This window comes from Esox lucius, chromosome 3 (genome assembly GCF_011004845.1).
Source record: "Esox lucius isolate fEsoLuc1 chromosome 3, fEsoLuc1.pri, whole genome shotgun sequence".
NCBI lineage: Eukaryota > Metazoa > Chordata > Actinopteri > Esociformes > Esocidae > Esox > Esox lucius.
In genome coordinates, this window is record NC_047571.1 from 24,683,976 (window position 1) to 24,696,170 (window position 12,195).

The window sequence follows — 12,195 nt, forward strand, 5'->3', positions numbered from 1 at the left end:
TGTCTTTATTTTAACTACAGGAATAACGTGTTAGGCTGGTTGATTGTTTGGTAGCATGGTTGGTATTATAGTCCAGTCATGCATGCAGTAAACCCACAAAATTTAACTGTTTTCATTGTGGTCCAAAAAGATGTTTATTCATAGAAATAATAGTTGGCTTTACTTTAAAATACAAGATTTAGTAACACATAGTAAAATATTTCCATAAAAAATAACTTAAAAAGACAGGACTATACAAACCATTCCTAAATACACAGCGCAGGAATCAGATTGCAGCAATGGATGATACATTGCAAAGAAATAAAATTCAGTGTGGAAAATACATAACGCAAAAAAAGAGTTATCTATAGAGAAGAGGTATTGTGAAGATGGAATACATTGAACTGCAATACATTAAACTATGGCATTTTGACATATACAGCAAGAGAGAAAAAAAACATTTTTGTCGTACCAAATAATAATAAATTAGTAATTGTTTTAGTGCTAAACCTTTTGATATTTTCCTGATTGCACTCAAAATAAAACTCTTATGAATAGAATTGATAAAATTCATGAATGTCTCTCTGTCTTCTTTCATGGATCTTAGCACCTGAGTTATGATGTTCCAATGACAACGACAATACATCTCCTAGTTAAAATGTATACAGTAAATAAATTAAGTCACTTTTGCATGAACAGCCTTCTATAAATAATTGCTGGAGGCAACATCCAAAAAGTGGACATCTGGAAACATGAAACATATGTTATATTTATATTGTAGGGACTGGGGGCTTTGAAAGGTTTTCTGACAAATGTGTGTGTATAAGGTGTATAAGTCTTTCTGAACATAATTTTCAATACATTTGGATAAAATATTTTATACTATACATGATTATATCTTAAAAAAAATACAAACTTTACACTGTACATATTAAAGTAGTTTTAGGCTCATTTAAACATCCTTGAGCCAATTAGGTCTTATTAACATTAGTTCTATTCCTTTTCCAAGGCTTTTCTGATCACTTCCAGATCTGCCTGGATAGGTATTTTACCAATCAGCCAGTCACATCACATGTTACAGCAATCTGTATGTCGATGTAAGTCAATGATGTGGCGCATGGACATCAGTAGACATATGCAAATCCTGAGCAGGGGAACCAAATTCTTGGCAGTCACTGCCCACTCACTGAATCACCTGCTCTAATAGCTGACTGTCTTGGAATGATGGTGTGTCTGTAGTTTCAGACAAGCCCATCAGGGACTCCAGGAGACAAGTACCAGCTGGCTCATTGAACTGTTGGACATTTGCTGAACTCAACACCTGTAGGTGCAGAAAGTTATCTGGGTGCTTGTGGCCTTTAAATGAGTTGTGCAGAGGGCCTGAACTGTAGTCTGTGGGAAAGTTGTCAAAGAGCTCCAGGTCCGAGTTGGAGGAGAGGCTGAGGTCCATGTAGCTGCAGGATGAGTAGTCTATGGAGGGAGAGGGTGTGTTGGGGTAGTCCTGGAGAGGACTGTCTGCAAACAGGGCCGTCGCTTGGTTGGCATTCTCATCTAAATAGTCTGTCATGAAGGAAGAAATGCTGACGCTGTTGTCTGTGTGTCGGCGTGTCTCGTCTTTGTGTCTGTAGGCGTTGCTTGTGTGTGAACTGGGTGTGTTGGACAGGGCGCTGGGGCCTGTGGTGTCTTCACAGAGACTGTACGACGTCTCAAAGCTGCCGAGACACCGGGGAAGGGGCGGCGATGGTTGTCTGACAGGCCTAGCGTCCCTCTCACTGCCCATGGAGCAGTCATCGTTGTCAGAGTCCCGGAAGCTGAGGACGCGCGCCAGGCCCCCCTCATCCACGTCAAGGAGAGGCTGGTGTTGCTGAGGGCTTCCACCCGTGTCTGAGTCCTCGCTCTGGGCAGAGTAGCCGGACGAGTCGGTCATGTCGCTGGAGCAACTATTCTCTCCAACCTCACAGAGCTCAGGGCTGAAGTGGAAAGTAGGGCGGGTGGAGACAGAGAGAGGTAGGCCCTCTTCTTCCAGGGTGAACCCAAAGGGACATCTCTCCTCCTGGACACTGTCCTGCTGACACTGCCCCTGGAGCGGCTGTAGTCCCTCTTGGTTCTCCTCCAGGTCCCTCCCCTTGGTCAGCGTCTCATCCTGCAGTCTCTGCTCCAACTCCAGCCTCATGACGGTGTGGATGTAGTGCGTCTGGACACGCCGGGAGTTGAACTCAACGCGCCCGTTGGTGTTGCCACAACTGTCCTTGGTACAGCCGCAGGGGAAGCTGGAGCGGTCCATCTGTGGAGGGCAAACACATATAGACCTTCAGTATACTCGGACAAAAAGGCCCACTGTGACCATAATTGTTACCAGGTCATACGACAGACATTTTGACTTCAATGTGGGAGGCTGTTCTCCTGCGCCAATCTTGGCCAACAGGCTTCAGTTCAAACCAGTCCCCATGGCTCTCACCTGGCACTTGATTCCGTTCAGACTACAGGCACAGGTCTCCGGTTCACAGAAGCCTCGGCAGTCACAGCCGCAGTCTTCCCTGGATCTCCTCAGAGCTTGGAGCTCCCTCTTCTCCTCACGGTCAATGTGCCTCACCCCAGCCGCCCGGAGCAGGGCCTGCCTCTGGCGGGACGCGTAGGGGTACAGAAAGCCACCGTCTCCCCCATCCTCTCCTTCCTCCGGGTCAGCCTCAGGAAGCTGGGCCTCAATGTCGTCATCAGACACATGGTCAACGGTGAGACGATTCGCCCCGTCCTGGTCCATGGTGCCACTGGCCATGAGCTGGAGAGAAGAGTATGGTATCAATCAAATGTTCATGGAGGTCCACCTGCCCCTGTAAATTCTGTGAATCCATGCAGGTTTAACCCTGTACAGGACTCACTCTTTGCCTGAGCGCCTCCAGCCTCTCCTCCCTCACTCTGTTTCGAAGCCTCTTCCTGAGTTTCCGTCGTCTCTCCTGCGCGTGCTCTGCCAGCGTGTACCTCCGGAGGGCGCTGTGTTGCCTTGCCATGCCCAGGGTGGCGCCGCCACGGCTCGGAACGCTGGTAAAACCCTGGCAACGCCGGAAAAGGAACACGGTCACCTGGTTGAAGGCAACGCTGTTGGCACGGCGGTCGTTGTCCTGGGAAAGTCTGGGCCTCTTCAGGATGGAGCGGGCTGTTATTGATGGATGAGGAAGGGAAGAGGCTTTAGAGTGAAAATCAGAGTTCGGTGTTTTCTACTTATCGTAAGTTCTGTCTTCAATGTCATTACTGTGTCAGCTGACGGTGCTGACACTGAAGTTCTGTTAACAGCCACTGGGTGGCAGACAATGCTACTTCACCCCTGCCTGCAGTTCACCACCCAGTGTTTACAACCCTGGGAGGGGTCACTAAAGTTGAACATCGGGGTGTTTATTTGTTAGAAACAAACATCAAGGCATGAATCTACTACAAGGGGAGGGAAAACAAGACAGAATAACGAAGGGGGAAGAAAAGCACCCCCCCCCCCCCCACCTCATAGAGGCAGATACGTTTAAAGACCCTGCAACCTCCCTGCAGTGTGCTAAGAAGCTCTAGTCACCCTACTGCTAAAATACTTGCAATAGCCCATAGGATCACTGTTCCATTTGACAGTTAGAGTGTAATATTAAACCTCATGATCCTGACTCCCGTGACCTTCACACATGCTGGAGAAAACTAAAGAATGAGGAGCTTGGTAAACAACAGCTCTGCCAACTACATAGTGTCAATCCAAAGGGCACCCTATTCCCTACATCATGTGCACTAGATTTAACCAAGCATCTTATTACCTGTACACTGCATAGGCTGCCATTTAGGAGCAAGTCTAGACGTGCTGCTGTTATTCAGTCTACAGACCTTCCTCACTGGGGCTCTGTGTGTTTACAGTGGTCGGGTGATGGTAGTTCCAGGATCTACCGTACTGTAATTATTCTAACTCTCAATGTTATTGAGAGTTAAAAACAACTGCCAGCAAGGAATCGAAATATTGCTTCTGGTCAATTAAGTCCACTATGTTTACCCTGATGAAGGTTTGTGTGTTCTGTCCGGTGTACGCTGAGTCAGAGGAGGTATTTGAATAAAGTCATCCGCAGGTAAAGCATGATAACCGTAATCCACATTAGATTACCACAGTTCAGTCAAATGCAAGCCCCTGCGAAGCACTATTTCAACCGCTAGCTAATAGAGCCTCTCTCTTCTATCAGCATGTTGTAATTGAATGGCTGCAGACTGATAAAGAGACACTCCCAAAGCCCTGTCCCTAGCAGTGACTCAGATAAGCGGGGTTTTGCTTCTCCTTTCATTGAGACGTAGTGCATGGACGACAGACATTCAGTACACCCTACATTGACAGCGTTACTTACCGGGTAATTGGGAAGAAGGTGAGGCAGGGGAGAAGTTATTCTCACTGTGGGAGCTCTCCCCCTCCGACTCCCATTCCGAGGTGGCAAGCGAGGAGAGGGAGGAGGAGGAGGAGGAGGAGGGGGGCGGAGGAGAGGGAGAGAAGTGAATGTAGGCAGGGTCCTCCTCCTCCACCTCTGAAAATTTCCTCTTCAGGACCTCACTCATGGCTTCTCCAGGGCTGATAGATAGATATGTCTGAACAGTAAAGAGAAATAAGGTAGGTGGTGAGTACACAGGAATACACACACACTGTGTGTGTGAACACAGGAATACACACACACACACACACACTGTATGTGTGAACACAGGAATACACATTAATAGTACATTGACGACCACTGATTATAATCCTGTAATACATGGGTGAGTAACAGTGACTCAACAGCTTTTATTAGACACTGATGATATAACCCATTTTCAGACAACTAATATGCATCTGGCCAAAGCTGAGGCATGTAAACTAGCAAAAAGCTGTCCCATTCACACTCCTTAATTCTAACCGCAACATTTCCATGTGAACAGTTATCATCTGACAGATGCACCTTCCCCAGGAGCCATTGTCCTTCCTAAAAACAATTCCTTAACTTCCGATATCAAGGGCTATGTTTCCTGTCAGTGAAAAAAAAACAAAGCAAGAGTAACTGGATACGTCTTGAGGTAGTAGTTGTACTGGTTCCACTGCATTAGAAGTACATTTGCTTATTTAAATATTGAAAGCCATTGATGCAGATGGTCACGAAACCACTGCTAGCAGCTTTTCTGTGACCCTGTAGGCCTGTAAGATGCTCACTGACTATTGCAGTCCAAACACCGTGACTTTGGTAAAAGAGCGCAGGGGTGACTACAGACTCGGCTAAAATCTCAATATTTTTCTCTTCCAGTCTCGTCATTAACATTCCAGTGATTCCAGGAACGTTTTTAACAAAAAAAATGTGGAAAAGTGGAGAGCAGGGAGGGGCCATGTCCAGGACAGAATTTTTCTGGGGAAAATGACGGCCAGTGCAGTTATTTTTGGACAACATTTTTTGGCAGCATTGGAACAAGAGGAAACCAAACCCATGTACTTGACAAAAGCATACCTATTAAATTATTACAAACCAATTTTTATACTACCATAATCAGATACTAAAATATTGTTTTACTTATGATTATATTCTGGAAACATGTAGCAGAAAAGTCCACCACCCCCTGTAGTTTGAGCTCTTGCCCCCCTGCCCTGTGTTTCCTGCTAGCAGAGAATGGGCCTATGTTTTCTCCTAGGAATCTACTAGAAGGAATCAGTCCAAGAACAAACTGTCCTTTCCACCATGTAACTCTTTTAGTATCCCAGGTAACCACACAGTAAACAGGTGTTCTAAACACAAATGCATGGCAATTCAGAGTGGGAAGAAAAGTATGTATTTGCACAGTAATGACACTGTCATGCATCTGGCATGTCTAGTTAGACTTTTCTGTGTGTTTAAGATTGGTGTGAGGTCACACAAGGTAAGGCACAAGCAGAAGGATCTGTGTCTCAGTCATTGGTCGGCTTCACCTATTTTTGTACAGTCACCATCTCAAAGTATTTTGAAGTTGAAATCACAGTGCGCAACATTATATCTATGAGACTAGTATTCAGTTTTTTTCCTCTAATTTTTATGGAAGTCTTTCAAAGAGACATTCTGTTCTTTGACCTCCTTTCTCTCGTTCAGGCCAAATGTAATATCTAGTATGTGTGGGCACGTGTAGGTCCTCACTCAGAGAGTAAAACAAGGAAACTTCTCATTTGACTCCTCCTCACTTTAACAAGAAGCTTCATCTAAGGGTTAGAATAAATCCTAGAATTAGGCTAAGGGTTAAGTTTAGGTATTAAGGCTTGGTTTTAGGAGTTAGGTTAAGGTTAGGCATACAGGTTAGGGTGTTAAGAGCTAAGGTAAGTGTTAGTTTATGTTTAGGTAAAATGTTTATTTTTAATGGTACTGAATTGTTGGTCCTCACTTTGATGGATTGGAAAACCTACCTCATTGTGTGTGTGTGTGTGTGTGTGTGTGTGTGTGTGAGTGGGTGGGTATATTTGTCTGTGCGCAAGCACGTGTGTCAGGGGTGATTCAAGTTGAATAAATAATTTAATGACTCAGGGCAGCAGAAAGACCACCAACAAACATGCACAAAAACTAAAACCGAGATTTTATTCAATAGTACTAAGTGCCTGGGCTACTACCCCACTCCACCACTTAGCTTCCATCCTGTTACAAGCGATCCAACTTCTGCCACTGACCATTTCAAAAATAAATCTAACAATGAAATAACTCTCAGCAGAGACACACACACACACACACACACACACACACACACACACACACACACACACACACACAGCTACTACTAATTAGTATTAGTGCTTAGGCAACAACCCCATCTACTATTTGGCTGGTGACCTCTTCACCCGTCGAGCTTCATGTGGTCCGTAATTATGTAGCTTACAATGAAAACATTGTGCTGCTAAACCCGACCAGCTATCTCACTCAGCTGTTGCTTGGGGAAGACCCAAGTTACAAAAAAATAGTAATCACATCCAACCAAACACCAAATGAAATTCCTGAAACAAGATGCCTATTATTTTGCATGTTAATTGCACACTTAATTAAATATTCGTGTAATAATTGTCTAAAAATGAATTGATGTTAGTTTTACGTTTTTTCCTTACTTTTTATATAACCTTTATGACAACTTTCCCTCACCCAGTGGATTTTCTAACACTCAGCTTTATGACTGGTTACAAAACCGCTCATGTTTTAAGTCTTTTTTTGACTTTACCAATAAACAAATCAAAATGCGAGGCTGTTAGGCTACTCACCAAAGTATGATCGGCATCTCCTAAATTAAATAAATCCGTTAATAGCTTTCATCAACGCGTCAAGGTTTCGTTTCTATGTTTCACTGATCGCTGACTTTGTCTGCTTTCTCTTCCTCTCCGTCTCTCTGGATTAGAATACTGTAGTGTAGTGCGCATATCAACGTTGTGTTCGTCAGCGGAAAACTCCTCCTGCGCGACGCCAGCGCAGGCGGTCACACAAGGAAAGAGGATGGGAGCGTCACACTATTCTCCCTGCTGCTGCCTACAACTTCCTGTCTTACCTTATCGGTTCAGATAAAATAGCATAGGAAGGAATTTAATAGAACGGAATTGTCTGCCAAGGATTCTGGCATGCATAGCAATGACACATAGTGTTTCTGTAACTACTGTTCTATTTCATTATAGAACAGATGTAGTATATAGCTGTAAATACATTGAATGAAGATCTGCTGCTTGGTCTTGGTGTCTGGATTGGTCTTAGAGCAGAATACAATAACATATTGGTTGGAATAGGAAATAAGGGTCTTAATCCTCTGGTCCACCTACACGTTTTGATGTGTTACATCAAAACGTTTAGTTATCTCAGGAGGGAATGTCGTGGTGGTGACAAAAAAACAAAAAAATCTTTAAAAAAATCTCTCTCTCTTTAATAAATATTTACAGTGTTTATACTAATTACATTTTATAATATAACCATTGCCCAATATTCTTTGACTGTTTGGCCTCTTAGCTAGTTATTTAAAGTAATTTTTCTGTCCCATTTCTCTGCTGACAGCCCTCTCCTGGGTGGTGGGAGGGAGGAGAGCTGGTCTTAAGGTTTTAAAGGTCATTGACCATAAACGTAAATGTTCACAAACTAGTTTTGGCCTTAAAGAGAGAGAATATCCAAGTTTTACTACAGAAGTAACATGCACTCTCCAATATTCAGACCTAATATCTTAGGTAATCATTTGGGTCTTTACTTTCTATATTAATTGTAAGTACCTGACACTATTTCTGGCATGGTGGATATAACCAAAACATGACACTTTTTTTGTGTGTGATAATCAAACAGCTGAACTAAGTACAGAACCAAAGTTGTCCCAACAGATAGATGATGATGGAGTAACTTTGTTTTCTATAGAACTACAAGTGGAAACAATAACAGGATTAACATTCCTCAGTCCCCTGCCCCCGATCTCTCCTCAGTCTCTACGTTTTGCCGCCCAAACCAGTTTCCCTGTCTCTCTGCCGATATCTCCCTTCTTCCCTTGTCTCTCTGCCGACCTGTCTCCCTGCTTCCCTGTCTCTGTGTCTCACTTGTTCTGTCTTTGTCTCTGACTGCTTGTCACTCTGTCTCCCTGTCTCTGTCTCTATACGTGTCTCACGGTCTTTCTATCTCTCTGTCACTGTGTCTCCCTTTCTTCCTCTTTGCTTGCTGTGCTTTTTTAATGATAATTGTTCCAGTTGGCTTCAGAGAGAGCAGAAAGGAATGAGTTGAGCCCTAGGTGAAAGCAGCCAACGGTAGAGGTCACATGTAAGGCACGGCTACAGAGACCGTAGCCTATGGGCCATGGTCCAAAGTAGTGCACTTCAGAGGGCACAATTAGATGCCATTTGGGATTGCAGCGAGGAATGTTCCTCATGCTGCTCACCAGGATTCCAGGTGTGCTACTGTGACATCATCAGCTGCTAAAAGTTGTGACGATCAACTTGAAAGGAGAGACAGGTTGAACGAGAGACACAGGGTGTCATTCAGCCCCGGTCACAACCACACCTCTGACTTTGTGAGGTCCTCCTGTGGATCCCTCTGACTGGGTGAGGTTCTCCTGTGGATCCCTCTGACTGGGTGAGGTTCTCCTGTGGATCCCTCTGACTGGGTGAGGTTCTCCTGTGGATCCCTCTGACTGGGTGAGGTTCTCCTGTGGATCCCTCTGACTGGGTGAGGTTCTCCTGTGGATCCCTCTGACTGGGTGAGGTTCTCCTGTGGATCTCTCTGACTGTGTGGTGTTCTCCTGCAGCTCTCTATGACTGGATTTCTACTGTAGATCCCTCTGACAGTAGAGTAGAGAGAGAGAGAGACACAGAGAGAGAGAGACACAGAGAGAGAGAGACACAGAGAGAGAGAGAGAGAGAGAGAGAGAGAGAGAGAGAGAGAGAGAGAGAGAGAGAGAGAGAGAGAGAGAGAGAGAGAATATATATATGACTGCAATGTGATGGTGAACTCAGGGAGGCAACACATTCATCTGAGGATGTGGACAATGGAACTATTGAGACCGGAGGTAGTTGGGGAGGAAAGTCTGCCCGGCAACTGTCCAAAACCAGAGATACTGCATAGTTGCCTATAGGGTGTGTGAATGAGTATGGATTTCCGTATGTTTGTGTGTGCGTTATCCAGGTCCAACAATACACATGTGAACCAAATAAACTTGACAAATCTGTTACGTTTAGAGGGTAACTGTTTGTGTTACTTTTAAGTATAGGCATTACAGGTTAGGTTTAGGGCTACATTAAGGTTAGGCTTAAAGACTGAATTATTGAGTGTTGGGTTAAGTTTAAGTTAAGGTTTAGGATTAATGTTTGGTTTAGGGGATAGGACACATGGATTTCTGCTTTTCTGGTCCCAAATGTGTGTGCACAGTTCCAGCTGTGTATGTTTCACCCCCCAAAAGTATGAAAATGGTGTGAGTGGTTGCATACTGTAAACGCATGAGGTTATTAACTAATTGAAAGGTCATTTCATTTCAGTCTTTAATGTCTTCAAATCCTCCGGTTTTGGTGTTTTAGGCAGCCGCCCACCGGGAGTGAATGCAGTTTGGTGTCGTGGTGGAGCCCAGGCCATTCAAAACAAAAACAGTTCTATTTGTTCGTTGAAAACAAAGCTATTTCATTGGTTAATAATAACACTTGAGCTTGGTTGATTGACAAATTGGATGCCTGCCTTTGTGTTTTAAAATAGCATGGTTTTAAAGCAGAAGTATCAAGTAAAACATGTATGGAAAATGATGCAATGGAAGGTGTCTCACAGAAAGGAGGTCAGTTTCCATGAAATGTGGAAACAGATGGAAAATGACCTATGTTTCTTAAATTGATGATATGATCTTTTGTGTTTTGGTGCCTGTGCATCTTTTCCACCTTGTGATATATACAATCACTACTGTAAGCCGTTCTAGATAAGAGCATCTGTTAAATGACTTCAATGCAATACCTGCAATAGGTGCTGTACATATCTGGGTTAATCCTGTATATTAATTAAATCAAATGATTAATTTGGGTATGTCACTATGCAAAGACATAGTAATTAGTTGTATATTGGAATGTTTTCGGAAAAAAGGTTGGTGTCACTTTGAATTGAATTCTCTCAAATCAGGGTTTAAACAGCAGTGTACAACCCCAATTGTGTGAGATAGAAACAAGTGTCACACAGGTTTCAAGATAATGTTATTTGTAATTTTCCCTCCCTGATATCAGATTTCATTACAGGTCCTCCTGAATGTGTCTCTTACAAAATCTGAATGCTGGGACAAAACCGTTTGGGTTACAAAAGAAATGTTATAGAAAAACAATGATATAATGTACAGGTCTAGAGGGTAACCTGGATAATATGCCCACTCCCTAATTCTTAAAAGAAACAACACAAAATACAAACACACATAATCAAATGAAGTTTGAATTAAAAAAAATCTGTGTATGTAAGGAAAGCCAGAAGATAATTAATCCACAGAGAAAAATGTTGATGGTTTTTGAGACAGAGATTGTTGATGGTAATTGGTCGAGATTGCCCCTGAGGCAAGTACTATTTAAATAGTGATAAGTAATAATAAGAACATTCAGTAAATGTCTTTTCAAATATTTTTTTATACCTAAAGGAGTTTTAAACTATCCGTTTGAATTGCAAAAAAACAATCTTTTAGAAACACTGTAAAACCCTAGTACTAATCTGAACTAATGTGGTGTCCACTTGGGAAACATTGTCTGTGTAATCAGAACTCATTGGAATTAATGTAATTTCTTTAAGCATTGAACACAAGCTTCACTTTTTTCCTCACATTTCTGGAACATTAAAAAATATCTAAAAACACAATCAAATACACATTTCAACCCAGTTCTGGCCCTGCCAAAACTATTGCTTAAGCCTGTACATTAAATCACCTGTAGATCAAAATCCTCTGGTTGTCATTGGAAACAGCAGTGTTCCTGACGTCACAGCACAATGAAAGAGACTGAAAGAGAAAAATTGTTGACCTATATTCAGTTGGTGCCCTTCTCTACTGACCCAGATACAGTGTAAATGCACACACACATTCACCCACACCCACACACACCTAGACTCCAACAGAAATGCACACACACATTCACCCACACACCACACACCACACACACCTAGACTCCAACAGAAATGCACATATACATGAACACACATACGTATGACACCTTATTGTTTTATTCTATTAAGATTTTTTGACCTAAAAATGTATTACAATTAAATTCACAGAATCTACCAGTAACGTACACTATAATACCACAGAGTAGCTGCCTGTATAATAAGTGTGAGCATCGTAGAGAACAACATGTTCATTACAGTACATTTTTAATATTTTGTGTAAACCATTCACACTTTACAGACATTTTCATATGAAGACCAAGTCCTGGCCCTGAGCACTAACAGGGGCCATTCTTGTCCCACAAACACTCCCCAGCTCACACTAATAAAGGGTACAAAATATGTTAAATTAATTAAAAATATTATTATTAAAAAAAAAAACATGAAAAAATGCTTTCAAAGGAAGCAAGGAGGAGGAAAGATGGAAAGGGAGATGGAGAGGGACAGAAAAGATGGTTAAGAGATGTAAAAGAAGGGGGAGAGGGGCAGGGAGGAGGAGACGGAGATAAAAAAGCGATGGAGAGGGGCAGAGAGGAAGAGATGGAGAAGGAAAAGAAGGGGGAGAGGGCCAGAGAGGAAGAGATGGAAATGTAAAAGAAGGTGGAGAGGGCCAGAG

At 42.9% G+C, this 12,195-nt stretch overlaps 1 protein-coding gene across 2 annotated transcripts; it reads right to left on the reverse strand.

Annotated features, from left to right (window-relative positions):
- Positions 1-98: 98 nt before the first annotated feature.
- Positions 99-7,383, reverse strand: LOC105022964 (cysteine/serine-rich nuclear protein 1-like). Of its 2 annotated transcripts, none has more exons than XM_010891777.3 (5): positions 7,217-7,383; positions 4,341-4,575; positions 2,895-3,133; positions 2,438-2,758; positions 99-2,263 (listed from the first exon to the last, which is right to left on the reverse strand). In XM_010891777.3, exons 2-5 carry the CDS (start codon positions 4,543-4,545, stop codon positions 1,163-1,165), a joined length of 1,866 nt encoding a protein of 621 aa, XP_010890079.1. In that variant the 5' UTR covers positions 4,546-4,575; positions 7,217-7,383; the 3' UTR covers positions 99-1,162. The 2 variants fall into 2 exon arrangements, with proteins under 2 accessions (XP_010890079.1, XP_010890071.1); XM_010891769.3 differs by having other exon boundaries at positions 100-2,263; positions 2,859-3,133; positions 7,217-7,381.
- Between the last annotated feature and the right edge of the window lie 4,812 nt (positions 7,384-12,195).

Coding starts and splice junctions, on each gene's coding strand:
- LOC105022964 (XM_010891769.3), bottom strand. CDS start 4,545: ATGAGTGAGGTCCTGAAGAGGAAATTTTCAGAGGTGGAGGAGGAGGAC. Junction 3,134..4,340: donor ACCTTCTTCCCAATTACCCG/GTAAGTAACGCT, acceptor CATCAATAACAG/CCCGCTCCATCCTGAAGAGG. Junction 2,264..2,437: donor TGAACGGAATCAAGTGCCAG/GTGAGAGCCATG, acceptor TGCCCTCCACAG/ATGGACCGCTCCAGCTTCCC.